The sequence below is a fragment of the Myxocyprinus asiaticus genome, chromosome 10 (assembly GCF_019703515.2).
Source record: "Myxocyprinus asiaticus isolate MX2 ecotype Aquarium Trade chromosome 10, UBuf_Myxa_2, whole genome shotgun sequence".
Taxonomy (NCBI): Eukaryota; Metazoa; Chordata; class Actinopteri; order Cypriniformes; family Catostomidae; genus Myxocyprinus; species Myxocyprinus asiaticus.
This window is the reverse complement of record NC_059353.1, coordinates 12,917,217-12,937,784: the sequence shown is the minus strand read 5'-3', so window position 1 is coordinate 12,937,784 and position 20,568 is coordinate 12,917,217. Positions and strand designations below refer to the sequence as shown.

Below are 20,568 nucleotides of genomic sequence, written 5' to 3'. Positions count from 1 at the left end.
AGAGGGGGACATATATAGGGAGTGACTATAGCAGGTAGTTGAATTTTGGAATACAGTTCATTTTAATAACATTAACCTTCCCAATCATTGATAAATATAATGGAGCCCACCTGCCGAATAATGCAATATCATCTGCGTAAAGCAGAAGCTTATGCGCCATACCTCCCACCATCACCCCTGGAAAATCATCCTTTCTTATCGCGGCTGCTAATGGTTCCAGGGCAAGACAGAACAATAATGGGGAAAGAGGGCAACCCTGACGGGTGCCCCTATCCAGAGTGAAATAATCTGAAATTAATCCATTTGTTTGTACCGCCGCTACAGGGTGTCTATAAAGTAACTTAATCCATCCAATAAACGTACTCCCAAACCCATACATTTCCAAAATCTTAAAAAGATAATCCCATTCTACCATATCAAACGCCTTTTCGGTGTCAAGTGAGATGACAGCGACCGGAGTCTGATCATTAGCCACTGACCACATGACATTGACGAAACGCCTAATATTATCAGAAGAGCTGCGGCCCCGAATAAACCCCACCTGATCTGTATATATAAGAGATGGCATAACTTTACTTAATCGATTAGTCAATATTTTTGACAATATTTTAACGTCTAGCTGGATGAGGGAAATTGTACGCTAACTCTTACACTCGCTTGGATCTTTGTCCTTTTTAAGAATCAGACTGATCCGGGCTTGTGTCATGGTTGGCGAAAGCTTTCCATTCTTTAATGATTTTGTGTAAACTTCTAACAAAAGTGGAGCCAGTTCTGTAGCATAAGATCTAAGCCATCTGACCCCAGAGCCTTGCTTGTAGGCAGGGCCTTAATTACCTCGCCAAGCTCCTCCAAGGTTATCTCAGAATAAAAATATTTGTTTTGCTCAGTCGTCAATTTAGGGAGTTCTAGAAGTTCCATAAAGTTTCTAATATCTTCATCAGTAGACGAAGACGTGGAACTATAAAGACAGATCAAAATAGAACTCTTTAAAAGCAATATTAATATCAATGGCTGAGGTAAATATTTCACCACCAGCAGATTTCACTGAGGGAATAGTAGAAAAAGTCTCTTTCTGCTTTTTATATCTAGCCAAAAGTTTTCCTGCTTTGTCCTCAGACTCAAAATATGACTGAATAATAGTTATCCCTGAATAACCATAACTCCATTTTCCGTGGCAAAATAGTATTATATCTGTATTTCAATCAAACAGTGCAGATACTTAAAGGTGCTGTAAGCGATTTAGACCGCTCTACTTTCCATGAGACTGAGACGTTGATTTAGCCACGCCCCCTCTTTCCAAAACACACACCAATACCGATGAAAAATACACAAAGCATGTTCCCCACGGTTGTCAAACACAACAGTAGCGAAGTAGCACCCTCAACTGACAAATTATAAATCACAATATGGCATTAAGCCTCAATAATTCTCTGCAATGACAACACTATGAGAATGCGCAAAATTATTTACAGGCAGAAAGCGTCAGAGACCGTGGACACATTTTTGTTTGCTGTTTACAAACTCTAGAGCTGTCATAGAGACTGGTGAGATATCTCATGACACTTATTTCAGTGATATCTTTCAGGGCATAGGAAAAAAAATTGCATACCTTTCCATGAAAAAAATTGCTTACAGCACCTTCAATTATACATAAAAAGCACTGAGATGCTTCGTATCACTCTGTTTGTCTGTGTTTGCGGCATTCCAGACGGACTGTCAGTACGTTGAATGGCAACATGCAAGGGTTAATCCTGCATTTGCTTTAACCATTTTCATTAGCGGAGCAAAAATAGACCAAATAACAGGCCATATTTTGTCTAAAATGTAAGTTACTCAACATTAAAGTCTTGTTTATAGAACTGTTGTGTAAAAGCTTTATCACACTTGCAATTGTGCTTTTGAACTAAATATCAGCATGGTTGTGATTACCTATGGCCGAATAGTGCTGATATTTAATACAACAGCACTTTTGCTCATGTGATATTTCTTAATTATTTTGCTGTTTATCCCGAATACTGCCATGAGTTTTCTCTCAATCGTCTGACTTTGTTCTCCAGGTGATATTGCTGTTTGCTACAAGGGCGTGATGGAGTACACCTAAGCTGATGCTTGTTGTTTTTTGTTGTATTCCTACATTCAAAGTATAATGGAGGTCGCATAGATGTTTACAGCACTCAGTGTTATCAGTTTAACAAACGAGCCAACCGCATATCGCTGAGTCAGATCGGCATAACAACAACTCATGAATATGAATGAGTGTAGACTGTGTTATCTGCATGAACGCCTCCCCCAAACACCACCACATATACTCAAAGTCAAATGTTCTCATGCATAAATAGGAATACAACTTGAATAAACAAATTGTGGGACTGTGAGGTTGTGCGCCATTTAGAATTGAATTAAAAATGTCTTTGAATTTCCAATTTATTTCCTGAATTTGGATTTAATTTGAAATTAATGTAGCAAACAGGGTGTAGAATTGTAATTCTAATTTAATATAAGTTTGATTAGTATTACAGTGTAATTGAAAGAAATTCAGAGAGCTGCTATGAGTGTGGTGGAAGAACAAATTTCTTTGTCATGTACCAGAATGCTCTAATTTTATGAAGTTGAAAACAAATCTGAAAACAGTCTGTTGGGCATTTATTTATTTTTATTTTATTTTTATTTTTTTACATTTTGATGTTTTTGAAATATGTCTAATCATTTGATACAAAAATGTATTCTATATATCAGGTAATAAATTGGCATAATTAGTCAATTGATGATTTGTATGATAATTATGTTTTGTTACAAATCCTTTGTGTGACTGTTGAATTTCTTTCAATTGCAGATTAATTAATTTCTCTTCCTGTCATACCAGTTTAAATTACCACTGTAATTAACCTTCACTCTTTCCTGGTAGGTGGTTAATTAAGCACATATGTGTGCCATGTGCAGAACTCACACAGGTACATTCTAGATTTTTTAACTAGTTTAAGATGTATTGACCTGTTGGAGCCTTTGGCAACCAGGCACATTTTTGCATAGAGCTGGCAAGACTTCAGGCTGGCAGGCATATGTGATTAGCATTGATTACATGTTTTGGATCCTGTGATTAAGATGCACGGCCGTTGTGTTGTGATGATCTAAAATATTCTTTAGCTGCATCAAGCTAGTCTGGCACATTGCATAGCTACCCTTTTACCACTGAATAGACCTTGATTGCTTTGGCATCTATCAGACACTGTCCTTTACAAGCCTGACACCCTGACTTATTTCCTCTCTGGGATCTTCATTCACTTTTATTTTCCCATTTTATCAGCCCTTTATAACCCACACTAGTGTTCAATTTCCTGTTTAGGATTGCTGAGATCTCTCAGAATCACCCATTCAAGCCTCTAAGCTATCCATCACACCGATGCCGCAGTTGACAAGGAAATAGATAATTAAAGGTTTAGTTTGCCCAAAAATGAAAATTCTGTCATCGTTTAATCACCCTCATGTTGTTCCAGCATGGTATGGTTTTCTTTCTTCAGTAGAACACCAAAGAAGCTGAGAATGTTTACAGTGCTCTTTTCCATACAGTGACCACAAGCTGTCAAGCTTCAAAAAGGATTAAAAAAGCACAGTAAATGCATCATAAAATTAGTCTTTACGAAACTTAAGATATACAGTGGCAAGAAAATGTGAAACCTTTGGAATAACTTGCATTTATGAATACATTTGTCTTAAATTCTGGTTTGATCTTCATCTAAGTTACAATAATGAATAAACACAATCTGTTTTAACTAAAACACACAAATTATTGAATTGTTCTTGTACATATTGAATACATCATTCAAACATTCACAGTATAGGTTGGAAAAAGTATGTGAACCCCTAGGCTAATGATGTCAACAAAAGCTCATTAGAGTCAGGAGTTTGCAAACCTGGGATCCAATTAATGAAATGGATTTGGAGGTGTGGGTTAGAGCTACTTTGACATAAAAATAACTCAAACATTTCGAGTTTGCTATTCACAAGTAGATCTGCTGACCTGGACCATGCCTCACAAAAAAGAGATCTCAGAAGACCTATGATCAAGAATTGTTGCTTTGAATAAAGCTGGAAAGGGTTACAAAGTTATCTCAAAGAGCTTAGATATTCATCTGTCCAGAGTTAGACAATTGTAAAAAACTCTATAGTGACAGCTAAAGACTTGAAGGAATAATTGGAACTGGTTAACATCTCTGTTCATTAGTCTACTACACGGAAAACATTAAATAGGCTGGTGTCCTACAAAGGAAGCAGCTGATTTCCGACAATAACATTGCTGCATGCCTAAAGTTTGCCAAAGACCACCTTGACTCTCCACATTGCTACTGGGAAAATGTTTTGTGGACTGATGAATTAAGGTTGAATTGTTTGGGAAAAACATGCAGCACTACGTATGGTGTAAAAAGGGCACCGCATACCAACATGAAAACATCCCAGTGGTGAAGTACGGTGGAGGCAGCATCATGATTTGAGGATTTTGCTTTGCTGCTTCAGTGCCTGGAATGCTTGCCAACATTGAGGGAAAAATGAAGTCCCACGTTTATCAAGATATCCATCAGGATAATGTCACAGTGACTGTGTGCCAACTGAAGCTCAGTAGAAGCTGGGTGATGCTGAAAGAAAGACGTACATCATTGGAACAAAACGAGGTTGAGAAAATGATGACAAAATTTTTATTTTTGGTTTAAATATTTCTTTAAGAACGGAGCCTTGCACCACATTTGTGTCTTCCTCGCTTTATGCATTTGTTTAAAAAATTTCTTCTCACATATTGACCTATTAAATGGTGGTACTCCTTAAATTCTGCCTGAGTGGAGGCCAGATAGCCTTAGTAAGCTAACTTGCTGATGCTAAGATTTTGTGTGTGTGTGTGTGTGTGCATCTGTCTTTTCTTTTCTCTTTGGTGATTTAAACCTCAGCTGATATCATATGGGTCTCCGTCATGCCTCATTTATTTCTCCACATATGCAGATTAATATCCCACCGGGCAGATTTTTGAAACAATACCAGAGGAATCATGATTTGGAGCTGAAAAATCCCTCCAGAATTTGTGAATGTTTTAGAGTGTGTATGTACGTTCTGTCATTCATCAAGTGTTGGAACCAACACTGAATCCCTTCCTTCTCTCATTGTGCTCATTTAAAAAAAAACATGCAAGGAATGCTCCATATTTTGCATTTGGGTTTGAATCAGTATAGTGTCTGATGGGTTCTTCAGTAATTAAAATCAATGAAGTTTGGCTGTGTGTGATGTAGTGCACTTGAGTTCAGGCCAGAGGTAATGGCAGGAAGAGATGGTTCGTATCACAGAGACTATGCTTACAGTAAAAAAAAAAAAAAACTCATCATTGCACTAGACACTGCCACAGAGATTCAGATATAGACTGTCTGTAGCCTTGTGGTTAAGGATCCAGGTGTGGTTAGGCCAAAAGGCTGGTAAAGGCTGAAAGTTTGATCCTTGGTTATAGGATCAATACCAGTCTAGTGTGCTTTATGGGGTAAGCTCATGTCCTTAAGAGTATTAAGATGCTTTGGATAAAAACGTGCACATACTCACCAACATTTATGGAGTTGGCATCCTGCTCAGACCACTTAAAGGTGACATGTGTAATTTATGTGCCTATAGGGGCACCAAACGGAAATAATAACTTAAAAATTATTTTAAAAATAAAAGGTTTCCAAAACATTCCTACCATCTTTCATGGGTTGGTTGAGCCAATGTTTCTATGTTGGGGTGCTCAAGCAAACAGAACAGTGTTTTTGATGACTATGCTGCATTTTTTTTTTTTTTACCCAATTATAATGCTGCATTGAATGTATCCTTTGTAGAGAAGGCAATTTCGTAATTTATTGCAATGAGCTCAGTGATAAATAAATAGGCGTACAAGGTGGCAGACAAAGACAAATATTGATTATAAATGTACTTTTATGAATTCATTAATTTATTTTTTGACTTTTAAATGTTTAAAATAATAGCTGTTTTTTTTTTTACCCAATATCTGTGTGCTATGTACTACTATTCTAACACAAACCACCATCTTCTTCCTCTGTTTCTTCACTGTATGATTGTGTATAGAGAGAGTCATATAGAGATTTGGGGAAGTGTTCAGTTTGCAGTTGTAGTCATCCATCTTTGCATGTCTTTTGTTCCAGTGCTGAAGCTGTTGAAGGAGGGAGCTGACCTGAACACAGTAATTTCCTCAGGAGGATCTCTGCTCCATCTGGTAAGAACACGAGGACAAGCTCTGACAAATTCACTTACATACACACTGCCTCTTGAGCTTTTATACACTGTGACTGAGCTGAGTATAACATCCAACTGTCCCCATTTCAAAACAATGTCCCAGTACTCAATCAATGTCCCAGTACTCAATCTTGAGGTACTTCACAAAGCAATGAATAATAATAATAATAATAATAATAATAATAATAATAATAATAATTTACTCACCCCGTGTCTTTCATATTTGGTTTTACTGTTCTTTTAAGACCACTGACATAATTGATTAATTCGCCTTTTTTTTTTTTTTTTACACAATGCCTGTTTATGTCACAGACTTGCCCTGTTCAGTGATGGATTCCTTACTAAATGGTGGAAATCCATTACACTCACTCCAATGGGTTCAGTGTAACACTGGAAAACATTTGAGGCATTCAGTCACACTGACTTTAATAGACCTGGTCCAGTGTGTGACTCAGGCTATACTCAAGCAAGACAGATGACTGTTAATTTTGCGTCCATAGAGAGTTAAATAAATTTAAAGAGTTCGCCAGGTTATAGTACAAATGGAAAAAATCAAATTTCAGTGTTAACTGGATTCAGTTTAATTAAGCCTTGGCTTTCTCTCAGAGTCAGAGAGACCCAACCCCAAAACGATGCAGTTTATTTGTGCAGCATATGAAATCAACCATTTATACCCAATGCAATATATGAAATTAACATTTTAAATTACAGATGTGATTGTTGCGCCTCTAACAGCCTCTGCCGCAGTGCATTTAATGTAATTATTTAATCTGAAAGAGCTAAATCTTTTTATTTCATTAAAATGTTTAATTTAAATACAAGTTAAGTGAACTAAATGTTATTTGAACACAAATAAAGCAGTTACATACTAAAGCACTCAGAAACTTTTTTAAAGAAAAGTTGTTTGGTTGAGGCAGTTGACATTCAATAAATGTCATTCCTGAAATTACAGTGGCCCCATTTGGGCAGTTAAGACACACTTAAAAATGTCATTGCACTAGATCACAACACATCAAACCAAGTGGCATCTGTAAACAAATTATGCTAAAGATTTTATGCAAACTAAATTTACTTTTGATCTTTGCCATTTTTTTGCTATCGCTTTTAACCAACTGGTCCCAGGGTTTAGTGTTTGTATGAACAGTGTTGGGTGTAATCCAATTACAAAGTAATTAGTTACTGTAATCTAATTACATTTTAATAAACAAAAATGTAGTGTAATGCATACAATTTTAAATTCTTGTAATCATGTTATAGTTACTGACTTTCAATTAATTGAATTACTTTTAAGTACATTATAGGTTTATGCTTATTTCTGATGTATTATTTATGTAGAATACGTCATGTTTACTTGTGTAACCTCCAATCGCTGATGGAGGGAACGAGACGTTGTGTCGATGTAGTGACACTAGGGGTCACTCTTGGGAGCCCGAGACACCTCTGGTCTTTGATAAAAGGCCAATGAAAATTGGCGAGTGGTATTTGCATGCCACTTCCTCGGACATACGGGTATAAAAGGAGCTGGTATGCAACCACTCATTCAGGTTTTATGCTGAGGAGCCGATATAAGGTCTGGCCATTTCAGCAGGTAGTTCAGTTTTGTGGCAGGAGGGACACAACGTCTCGTTCCCTCCATCAGGGAACGGAGGTTACACAAGTAACCATGATGTTCCCTATCTGTCACTCACTCGACGTTGTGTCGATGTAGTGACACTAGGGGTCCCTATACGAAACGCCACAATTGGCTGAACTGTGTTACGTGAACTGGCGGTGTGTGGTGGGCAGACTACTGTGTGCCTCATAGCCAGCACACCAGGTAGACACATAACCTCCCCCAACATAGTTATGAGTGTCGAACGGCCCTTTTTGGGGACAAGTCGACTACCCAAAAGATAGAGACAGGCTTAACCCAGTCGTGGCCTCTTTTCCCCTTCTTTTTTTCCACTCCCTAAAAAAGAAGGGGGATTATCCGACTGGGCCTCCAGGTCTAGTCGGGGGGGTGTCCCTCACAAGGGAAAGACACAGCGGAGACCACACCTCGCCCAAAGAGAGGGGGGATATTTAAGTGGAAAAATATGTCACATGGTCTTTCCAACCTTGTGGAGAGTCTTCAAGGTAGATCCTGCCCAATGGGGGAGGAGTTACTACAAATATGGAGACTGGGGCAGAGGGGAAGATATATAAATCGCATGGGGTTAGCCTTACAGGAAACCACCACATGCGGAGCACCTACCCCAGAACAGGGCTCTTAGTTAGCACGTGTACAGGGCTGGCAGCGAATCGCTCCGAAAACTCGACTGCCACAGGGCTCGGAGGAAGTCAACCAGGGAACAAAGTTTGTGAACACTACTGGGAATTAATGGTGCATGTCTTCAGCTCCGAGGGAGGTGGAAAGCGCTATGTGCAAGCGATACACCCTGCCAGCTATCCCGGGCTTATCCGCTTGTGTTGCGTGCCACTACCTGGGATGAAACCGGTTCCACCCGGAGTTTGTAGAACCTTGCACAGGTGTTGGGTGTTGCCCAGCCCGCTGCTCTGCAAATGTCTGTTAGAGAGGCACCCCTGGCCAGGGCCCAGGGAGCCGCTATACCCCTGGTAGAATGGGCTTGTAGCCCTACCGGGGGCGGCATGTCCTGGGCGACATATGCCATAGTTATGGCATCAATGAGCCAGTGGGCGATCCACTGCTTGGAGACAGCACTTCCTTTCTGCTGTGCACCAAAGCAGACAAAGAGCTGCTCAGATATTCTAAAGCTCTTCGTGCGATCCAAATAGATGCGTAAAGCGTGCATCGGACACAGTGACGACAGGGCTGGGTCTGCCTCCTCCTGGGGCAGTGCTTGCAGGTTCACCACCTGGTCCCTAAAAGGGTGGTGGGAACATTGGGCACATAGCCTGGTTGGGGTCTCAGGATCACTGAGAGTAACCCGGACCGAACTCCAGGCACGTTTCGCTGACAGAGAACACTTGGAGGTCACCTACCCTCTTGATGGAAGTGAGCGCAGTCAGCAGGGCAGTCTTCAAGAAGAGTGTCTTAAGCTTGGCTGACTGCAAAGGCTCAAAGGGGGCTCTCTGTAGACCCTGAAGAACTACAGAGAGGTCAGATGAGGGAACGATGCACAGTCCGGAGGGATTCAGCCTCCTGGTGCCTCTTAGGAACCTGATGATCAGGTCGTGCTTCCCTAAGGACTTACTGTCGACTGCGTCATGGTGTGCTGCTATGGCGGCAACGTACACCTTCAAGGTGGAAGGGGACAGCCTCCCTTCCAGCCTTTCCTGCAGGAAGGAAAGCACTGATCCGACTGCGCATCTCTGGGGGTCTTCCTGACGGGAAGAACACCACTTAGCGAACAGACACCACTTAAAAGGCATACAGGCGCCTCGTAGAGGGGGCATTAGCCTGAGTGATCGTGTCTACCACCACTTAGTTCTTCCGCGTCCTGTCCAGGGGCCAGACATGGAGATTCCAGAGGTCTGGTTGCGGGTGCCAGATGGTGCCCCGTCCCTGAGAAAGAAGATCCTTCCTCAGGGGAATTTGCCAGGGGGGTGCTGTCGCAAGGAGCTAAGGACATCGAAGCACTTACCTGGCTCCTTGTGACCACCCCAGAACAGCCTGGGACGGGGGAGGAAGAGGCCTGTCCTCGTGACCCGTGGAGACTGTCACATCTGGGGCGGATTTGTCCCGCCCCTGAGTGCCAAACCTGCCAAATAGAGTGGTGGATGTTGGTCATGATGACGGCCGTGCACACCGGATACGTGACCCAGGGAACAAGGAAACCGCTCTTGCTGAGCTCTTGAGTACTGCAGCCACTTGGGCATGCAGCGCAATTAAATGCAAAAGGTAACAAAAAGATGGAGAGATCTGCTTACCAGCTCCAGAGCAGTGGGTTTCGTTGTCCCTGGGTCGCCCGTCTCAAGGGCGCTTTGAAGCCTTTCATGTTCCGTGAGACGGGTGGCGTCTGCTTCCTGCATTGGGCTCCACGCCGGGGCAGTCACCACAGAGGGACGCCCTTGGTGATGAGTAGACGGTGTGCGGGATCTTGAGCCGCACCGGGGCAGGATATGCCGGCTAGCATCCGTCTACTGCTCCACCATCGAGAACTGCTGGGCAAAGTCCTCGACGGTGTTGCCAAATAGGCCCGCCTGGGAAATGGGGGCAGCAAGGAACCGTGTCTTGTCGGCCTCGCCCATCTCAACCAGGTTGAGCCAAAGTTGGCGCTCCTGGACCACTAGTGTGGACATCGTCCACCTGAGAGACCGCGCCGTGACCTCCGTCGCTCGGAGAGCTTGGTCGGTCGCCGAGCGCAGTTCCTGCATCAATCCCATGGCAGAACTACCCTCGTGCAGTTCCTTTAGTGCTTTGGCGGACTTGCAGGAGAGCCATGGCATTCAGGGCAGAGGCGGCTTGTCCAGCGGCACCGTAGGCCTTGGCCATCAGACATGACGTAAACCTACAGGCCTTGGACGGGGGCTTTGGGCACCCGTGCCAGGTGGCGGCACTCTGCGGGCATAGGTGCACTGCGAGCACCTTTATCCACCAGGGGATTGCCGAATAGCCCTTGGCCACCCCACCATCGAGGGTAGTGAGGGCGGGCAAGCTGAAAAGATCGGGACCGGGCAGTAAAAGTGCCTCCCGCGACCTTGTCAGCTCTTCATGCACTTCCGGGAAGACAGGAACGGGGGCATGGCGTGGCTTTGAGTGGCGCCGCTAGCCCAGGAACCAATCACCGAGCCGCAAGGGTTGAGGGAAGAGCAGAGGGTTCCACTCTAGCCGACGCTCGTGGCTGCCCGGGGAAGCATGTCGTCTTCTCCGCGTCAGCCTGTGACTGGGCAATCGTCCCCGAAGGGAGGAGCCCAGCTGAGGCTTCCGACTGGACGAGCCTGCTCTCTGATGCTGTGCTCGAGAGCTCATCACTTTCGCGGGCTCCGAATAAGAGGTCGAACTCACCGTGAGACGAGCCGGCAGACTCATCCGGAAGCCCGATCGGGGCAGACGAGCGTGCTGGGGAATGGGAGGTCCGCAGGGGGATAACCGGCGGAGGCAGTCCAGTTGGGGTCCCCCAATCACCCCCAGTGCTAGCCGCGCTAGCCTCATACTCGTGGGTAAAAGGACCGAGGCGGGGAGCCTCTGGGGTGGCTTGCTTTCTTACAAAGGTGAGCCGCGACCGCAACGTTGCCATGGACATGTCCTCGCAATGAGAACATGACCATCCATGAACGCTGTCTCCGACAGTGATCGTGACCGTCAGAAGGCGAGAGATATCGAGCGCAACCAGGAATTACACACAATCGGAAAAGCATCTTTAGAAAGACGCGTCTTTAAAAAGACGTTCTGTGTGTGCCGCTCTTTTAGAGAAATATACTCTTTTAGAGAAATATACTCTTTTTTTTCTGCCGATGCGCCCAGGGGTATTCTCTGCAGTGCATCAGTGCAGAGGAGGTAGAAGCCGCTGAAATGCGCTGTCAGATCCAGCAGAGGTGAATGAACAGTCTTGGGAATTTAGCTCAGTGAGCATGACCGTTTGGCTCCGATGAGAAAATCTGAATGAGTGGTTGCATACCAGCTCCTTTTATACCCGTATGACCGGGGGAGTGGCATGCAAATACCACTCGCCAATTTTCATTGGCCTTTTATCAAAGACCAGAGGTGTCTCGGGCTCCCAAGGGTGACCCCTAGTGTCACTACATCGACACAACGTCGAGTGAGTGACAGATAGGGAACTTGAATTATGGCCCGTAACGAGTCACTGTGAAGGAGAAATGTGAGGTGCTGAGTGTATGACGTGTGTAACAATGAACAAGAAATATAAACATTAACAATAACAATGGACATGCTGCACTAATGTTTGACAACCAGAACTGTCAAAATACTTTGTCTTAATAAATTAAACCCAAACAAACTTCTATTATGAAATGCTTTGCTTGAAACATTTTCTTTATTTAAAATAAATGTCACTTGCTTTGATATTTTGCAATCTAATGGAGTTACATGGCTTAAGTGGCCAAATATGTTTTGGGGCCACTGTAAATATAAACATTTCAACAGGGCAGTTCTATACAACTGAAGAGTTTTTATGCATAGAAATCCTCTTTGCTTCTTTATGACTGGGAATGTCACACCAATATATTTCCTTTGCTCTCATCTATGCAGTGTGCCCGTCATGACAATGTGTTCGCAGCAGAGGTTCTGATAGAGAAAGGACTGAATGTCAACCAGCAAGATGAGGACCTCTGGACAGCCCTGCATGTGGCCTGTGCCTGCGATCACGCTGATATGGTGCTGCTGCTGCTGCTGGTGATGACTGGACCACACACACACACACACACACACACACACACACGCACACACACACACACACACATAGACCACTCTCCCATTTTCTCAATGCATTCTACTTCTCCCTCCCTAAGCTTTGAAGATCCTGTGAGGTCAAAATTTGAGTTTTGTTGCTTTAAGTCCATGTCTGTTAACTTTGAGGTCATTTATCTGCTAGTGTACTCCTTGAAGTTGACAAAATTAACTTTAAACAGATACAGTATACGCTCAATTTTACAGTATTTTTCTTCTGGTAAAATGGACCAAACATATTGATGACACCGATTCACGGGCATATCCACATTTTTGTTCTGTCAAAATCTCTCTAGAATGAGAATGATCCTTCCTCTAATACCATCTGCAAAATACCAGCAATAACAAGTGGAAAATCATGCTTCATGACTGTGATGTAAACGAAAGGCTCTTGGCTATATAATTCAGCACAGGAAAGAAAACTGCGATTGTCAAACTATTTTCATGGAGTCTTGATGGGAAATCTTTGTCTGTTTCAGCTGTAACACCTCTCCTTAATATGATAAAAAGGTTTGTGTACTGAAGGATGAAAGAGAAAATAAGATGGAAGAGATGAAAAGCTTGCCTGCTTGCCTCCCTGCACTCACTCACCAGGGTATTGTCAATTTAATGAGCTCCTTGAGTCGACACACCACACCCCTGACCAACCTAGTTAGATTTGTGTGTGCGTGTGTAAGTTGGCAATTGCATTTGACACAGGGTTACATATAGATTCCTCCTGACAGCCTTCGTAATTGGTAAGCACATCTCTCAAAGTGTGCTTTCCATCAGTTAGTTGACAATTGACAAGGAATAGGAAAATCACTGTCATCACTTCAGTCAACCAAAATATGAAAACTCTTTTATTATTTACAAATCTTCAAGTCATTTCAAACCTGTAAGAATTTCTGTTTACAAAAGTTGAAGTTTTGAAGAATGTCCTGTTCGCTCTGGCAAAATGTCAGCATAAAAGTATCTAAAATGTAGTTCATATGACTTTTATTCCAAATCTTCTGTAGCCATACTATAACTTTGTGTTGGGAACTGAGCAAATTTTGAGTCATTATTCACTGAAAATCTTCACCTCCGCTGAATTAAATTTTGGTCAGTTTCTCACACATTTTTATTTTTTATGTTGGAGCTTAACAACCTCATTCCCCATTTACTGTTACTGTTTATCCACTGCAAGGATATTCTTAAAAAAAAAAAAATATTTTCTGTTCCACTGAAGGAAGTCATACAGGTTTAGATTGACATGAGGGTTAGTAAATGATGACATAATTTTTTTTGGTCATTCATCATACACCAAAAGGAAGTCAGATGTTTGTATTACTCAGAGACACACAAAGACTCACTCACACGTTTCTCCTGCTGGAGGAAAGACAGCTTAGAGTAAAGTTCTGTCATATGTCGGATCAGATGAGTGTAATCCTCCACAGTGCTGACAGATCCAGGCGGGATCAGGATTTCCCTGTATCTTTAGACAGGTGGCTTTCAGCCAGAGCACAATCATGTCAAATCACTGCCTTTACTGCATACAAACACAGCACATCCTAGAATATAACACACAGAGCTGTTCTGAGGATATTCCTTGTCTTGATAAAATGGCTACAATGTTCATCTTACAGATGGAAATGTTTCTTAATGTGCATAAATGGATTTTTGATGTTCCCAACCCATTTTGCTTCCATTATGTCACATATTCCTAAATGAAACGGGTTAATAATTTAGGAAACATGTAGTGCTGTACCAATGTTAGGATACAATAACAAATTATGGTAACACTTCACAAAAAGATTCTATTTGTTAACATTAGACGATGCATTGAGTATCGTGAGCTAACAATGAACAATATATTTTAAAGCATTGTTCATTGTTAGTTTGTGTTAGGTCTTAATGGATTAACTAATGTTAACATGCAGTATACAACATTTAATTTAATAATATAACGTTTTTGTTGAAATTATCAATAACCAAGATTAATAAGTGCTCTAACAGTGTTGTTCATTTGTTAGTTCATGTTAACTAATGTTAACAAATACAATCTTTTTTTAAAGTGTTACCAAAATTACTTTTGTAATCTTGTTAAACCCAATTACTTTTTTATTCAAAAAAGTAATGTAATAGATTGCATTTTAAATTATTGTAATCATATTACAGTAAATTACTTTCAATGAAGTCGCAGTTACATTACTTGGGATACACATATTTCTAAAATAATATTATTTGCATGTGCATACAACCCACAATGATTCGTTGTAAGAGAAATACATGGTGTTAAGTGTGACTTGCATGCAACAATGGATAAAAAAACAAAAAATAAATACTAATTATTTTGAATTTGATGAGTGCAAAAACAAAACAAAATATTTCTTTAAAGGTGTTAGTAGGGGTTTTAGAAAGTAACAAAGTAATTAGTGATGTGACTACTTTTCATACAGTAATCTGATTACAATTTTGGTGAAGCAATTAGTTTTTATGATTAACTTACCCAACACTGGGCAGGATTTGTGCCATTTCAGAGAAGAAGCAAGTTATTACATTTTGATGAAAGATTACGTGACAAGCTTATTTTATTTAATTTTGAATATTGTGCACCAATGATTTGTGCACCATAAGACCAGGAAAAAGTGGACTATTAATAAAGTAAATAGGGTCAGTTTTGATTTCATGTTGACTTCATGCACCAGAACACTCATATCAACACACCCTTGGATTCATAAATAATTAAAACATGCTAAAAGCTGTTGTTTTTTCCCTATTATGCTACTCAAAAGCTCACTGTGCATGTGTAAGTGTCACTGAAAGCATAAAGTAAGTTTGTTTTTAGAGCTGTGACTACAAAGAGTGACTTTTCTTTTCCAAATGTTGAGTGGAGAGAAGCCCAAGATTATTTCAGCTTATTGGCTCCAGTGCACCACAGCAGGCAGATGTAGCCTGTTTGCTATAGGCAGTGATAGACCGTGCAGTGTGTGTGTATGTGTGTGTTTGTGTGTGTGTTTATGTTTGTGGTTTGTGGTGATATTGCAATTTTAAATGTGGAGCATGAAATCTTTATCCTGCATACTACATGTACAAAAAAAAGAAAAAAAGAAATATATATATATATATATATATATATATATATATATATATATATATATATATATATATATATATATTTAATGTATATCCCCATGATGAAAGAATTAAATTGCTAGTAGCATTATATTTGCATTTAGCACTGTATTTCCCTGCTGTCTTTGACCCTACCAGAACAGACCTGAGACCCACCAGTTGAGAACCACTGCAAATAAAGGACTGAGCACAAGCTCTGTATATGTGTCTTTAGTCAATGTAGTAGTAGTAGTAGTAGTAGTAGTAGTGATGGTGGTGGTAGTAGTAGTAGTACTGAAGTAGTATTAGAAATGCTAGTGGTAGTATTAGTAGTAGTATTAAAGTAGTAGTAGTAGTGATGGTGGTAATAGTAGTTGTAGTAGTAGTAGTAGTATTGAAGTAGTATTAGAAGTGCTAGTGGTAGTATTATAGTAGTATTAAAGTAGTAGTAGTATTAGTAGTAGTGATGGTGGTAGTAGTAGTAGTAGTAGTAGTAGTATTGAAGTAGTATTAGAAGTGCTAGTAGTAGTATTAGTAGTAATATTAAAGTAGTAGTAGTAGTAGTCAGGGTTGGGGAGTAACGGAATACATTTAACGGGATTACGTATTTAAAATACAAAATATAAGTAACTCTATTCCACTACAGTTACAATTTAAATAATTGGTAATTATAACAGTTATTATTAGTTACATTCAAAAAGTATTTTGATTACTGAAGAGATTACTTTGCATTTTATTGTCATTTGTTTCATTTAATATTTAGTCCTTACAGATGGAAAACATTTATACATATAAATGATGCGATCCAAAGTGCATTTGAACAGCGGTGAAACACTTTCTTATGATGTGTTACATTCATACGAGCAGACAGAGAAGTATGTTTGAAGTAAGTTTGGAGCAGAAGAAATAGAAATAAACCTTGTGTAAACTGTCAGCTTTACGCTAAGCTAAAATGCTATTTCTAGCCATTTTACATGCACGTTACCAGCCATGATCATATTTTTTTATCAAGAAAATTCACGTTGGATCATAATGTCTTTTTTTCTAGTAAGACCTTTGATATTAGGGCAAAAATCGGATTCTTGATAATATTTTTTTTATTGTTTTCCTGTAAAAATGTCTAAATATCAATTTGATTGATCTTGTTTTAGAAACAACACGGCATAAGATATTTAGGTTTTTCAGAGAATGTATTTTTAACATGTGTATTTTGTCTTACTGTACTGGCAGAGTTTTTATAGTCAAAACAAGTGAAAAAAATCTACCAGTGCTGAAGAAGTAATCCAAAGTATTTAGAATACGTTACTCACTTTGAGTAATCTAACGGAATATGTTACAAATTACATTTTACAGCATGTATTCTGTAATCTGTAGTGGAATACATTTCAAAAGTAACCCTCCCAACCCTGGTAGTAGTAGTATTGAAGTAGTATTAGAAGTGTTAGTGGTAGTAGTAGTAGTAGTATTAAAGTAGTAGTAGTAGTAGTAGTGAAGTGTATTTTTGGCTAGTATTCCTAAAGGGGCTCTGTGATTGAAGTGAGCTGGCAGGTGCACATGGGTTGCTGCTTCATGCTTCATTGAAAATCAGGTCAGAAGTGGTCTGTAGTCACACACACTAGAAAGTATATAGCACCTTCAGAATAACAATAACTGGACGAAAGGTTTATTAGAGGACGTTGTGTGTATTTGGAAAATTGTAGGTGAAGCAGGGAATGTGGCGACATTTACAAACTGTAGCTTGAGTTTGTGCTTGTGTTAGCTGTCAGATAAATTTAGTTTCTGTTTACTGTTCATATTAATAAAGTGAATTAGTCATCAGTATTGATGTGTGATAAAGGGGGATGAAGAAGCTTTTCGTTAATGGGTTTAGTTGGAAGGGTGTGAATATCTCCCCCTGGCATGTTCCCTTTAGATTCTCGTCAGAGATAAACACTTAATCACACTGATTCACAGTCCGTTTACACCCCACGGCTTATCATTTTTGGTGGATGTGCTGTTCAAAGACTAATTTATGGTATAAATATTTTTTTTTTTCGCATAAATTGTTTTGTCGCATAAATCTAATAAAATCTAGTGAGTTTTATGCTTAAAAGAAGAAAATTTAGATTAATACAATATATCAGTGATCAGTTGAATGCCAATTTGGTGAATTAAAGTACCAATTTCCTTCCGAAACAGCAAAATCTGGACATTATTCCAAACTTTTGGCCACCAGTGTGTAATTGTTATTATACTTCACAATTTGGCTTCTAAGGAAAATAAATATTTTTGTTTGCATATTGTTTGCAACAGTTTATATTGTTTACATATTTTTTGTTGTCATTCTTTTCATACTTCTTTCTGGAAAAACAAGACAAAAATACTGATTTGAAGAACAGGAGTTTTGGAGGTGAAAGGGGCCATTCCCACTGATCCCTTCCTTGCTCTAAAAAAGAGCTAAACATATAATGTACCACAAATAGAGCTGAATGTAGATGTGTCAAGACTCATTGTTAAGAGTTGAAGTTCTTTTTAACTTGACACGTCGTCTAAAAACCATGGTGTGTCTGCGCGAGACACTGAGAAAAACAGCAAGATGTGGGACATCCGTCTAGCGTGCGGTTACATAGAAAAATCTGTTGAAAAACAGCACGAACGTGTTCAGTGTGAGCGGCCTCTAAGACTGGTGACCCACTAGCTGATTTTTCAGCCGATTTACTGTCGTAAACTTTATTTACATAGTCATTCAAGAATATGTTTTATTGGTTAGTGAGACGCCGCTTTAATGTGAAATATACACCTGGCAGAGGTTTACAGAGTGGAACTCGAATTGTGACGAGCTCAGTGGCTTTATGTGTAGGTATCATAATCCAAAAACAATAGTAATGTGAGAAATTAACTTAAAATGCTTTGTTGGTTTGTATTTTTGTGTATAGTGAAAGCCTGTGTCATATCCTGTGGCGGAGGTGGGAAGTGTTTAATATTTGCGATAATGAGGTCAATATTTCTGAATTTAAACCATCTACACCATCACCCACACTGACACCCTGTGTGTCTGTTTGTTTGTTTGTTTGTTCGTTTTTCTTTGGGGGGGGCATGTGAGAAGTCTTTGAACATTTGCATGAGAACTGTGCCATTACACTTTGAAGCATTTTCTTTTATAGTACTCACAACAACTTCAATTATACATGTGTGTGTGTGGGAACAGCTCTTCAGCGCTGTATGAATGAATATTTCTAAAAGTAGGTCTCATTTGCATAAGAGTACACAAGTCAGTGTGCGCAGAGCTCTCGTATGGCAGAGATAACATAAAGACTTAATTAACTGCATGATGGCGTGATCCTCTCTGACTCACACATTTTTCTCTATTTGTGACTCTGAAGCTGTCCTATATAGTGGACATGGCCTTGCTTTAAAAAACATGACACTTTGGAATCATTCTACTACAGCCTCTTCTGCTGTCTGATGCACATGCCCTTCACAGAGAGATAATTCACACAATATCTTTTTTTAGAGATAAAATAATGACTGTATATGAATGTATATACAGTATACAGCATATAGATATGTTTGAAATGCTATGAATTGCCATGCTACTCCAGCAGAAATGCAGTAAGGATACATGTGTACAGCATACTAATTTCTTTGGATTTATAATGCATTTTCATTAATGACTCATAATTTATTACTAATGCAAAATCACTATATTTACTTATGGCATGATAACTGGGCATCACAAGATCAAGTAAACATGCAACATAGTGAGGTCATGTGCATGTTTGATATGCAATTTTCTTTTTTTTTTTTTTTAGTAGTTGACAGTATACAATTTGTTATACAGTATGCAGTAAGCAGTATGTTAGTATTCCGTTCCATGCACAGCAAATGTCTGTACAGTTATAGGAGACAGTAGACTTTGAAGAGACCTCCTTTCTGCATACAGTGGAGTTTGATTGGCATGGTTAAACCTGACTGACGTTTCAGTGTTTGATTAGCTGTGCTTCACAGTCCGACACAAATATTTTGGATTAATGCAGCTCTATGATTTGCTCCTGAATGTTATTAAGATAAAAAAATCAAAGGGTTATCCACAAGCGAGCCCCTTTAACCTCTCTCTGTTCCCTCTGCTTCTGCCTGGTAGTGAGTCACCCTTATGGAGAAAAGGTTGTCTCTGTTGCTATGGATACAAGTTTTTATCTTCTCCATATTACTTTTCAGCATTCTTCCTGTGTCTTTTGCTCCATTCAATTGCATTAAAGGCATATGCTCTAGAACCATTCAATTATAAACCAGATTCTAGTTATTTCTAACTCGTTTTTTGTTGCATTCTTCTTCAAGGTTGGAGCACATAATAAACATGTCAAGGTCACTTTTCACCCCTAAAAAACATTTACGGTAAGCGCCTCACCTGAGCGCGTTCATGTCTCACTAATGAAAGTCCAGCGACAAAATATCCCTGACACTATCACCACCACCGATCGTGAATGATAGCAGCGCAACAAATCATCCTCAAATTCTCCCTGCTCTGTATCTTATCCTTGCTTGATGTGCTTGTGGAATCATTTGCAAAACACTTTTTTTTCTAAGACGTCATTCAGCAAAAGGCTTTTTTAGTCTCTTTTAATTGAAAGAAACACATATTACAACACAATGCACAATATCAAACTTGGAAGTTTTAAAAGGATGTTAATCAGAGCACAAGCAGGGAGAAGACAATAATGCACTCGCTGTTCAGGTGTGCAGATTCAACAACAAAGCGGAAATTCAGGCGTCCAGAGCACGAGATGCCATCACGACCCTAAATGAACAATTCTGATGAAATGGCGCTGTGCTCTGGTTTATATGCACGCGATGCTGCACTCATCAGAGGCGTCAAGGTCCATCTGCCAATAGATTAGAGTGAT

The 20,568-nt window shown here is 40.0% G+C and overlaps 1 protein-coding gene across 2 annotated transcripts in view; it reads left to right on the top strand.

The window, feature by feature from the left end:
- Positions 1 to 20,568, top strand: part of LOC127447516 (unconventional myosin-XVI-like) — a 296,555-nt gene that overhangs the window by 78,732 nt on the left and 197,255 nt on the right. For both annotated transcript variants that reach the window (XM_051709448.1, XM_051709447.1), the window contains exons 3-4: positions 6,171 to 6,241; positions 12,413 to 12,556. In XM_051709448.1, the coding sequence (XP_051565408.1) occupies positions 6,171 to 6,241; positions 12,413 to 12,556 (215 nt within the window). The remainder of the gene's footprint in view (positions 1 to 6,170; positions 6,242 to 12,412; positions 12,557 to 20,568) is intronic.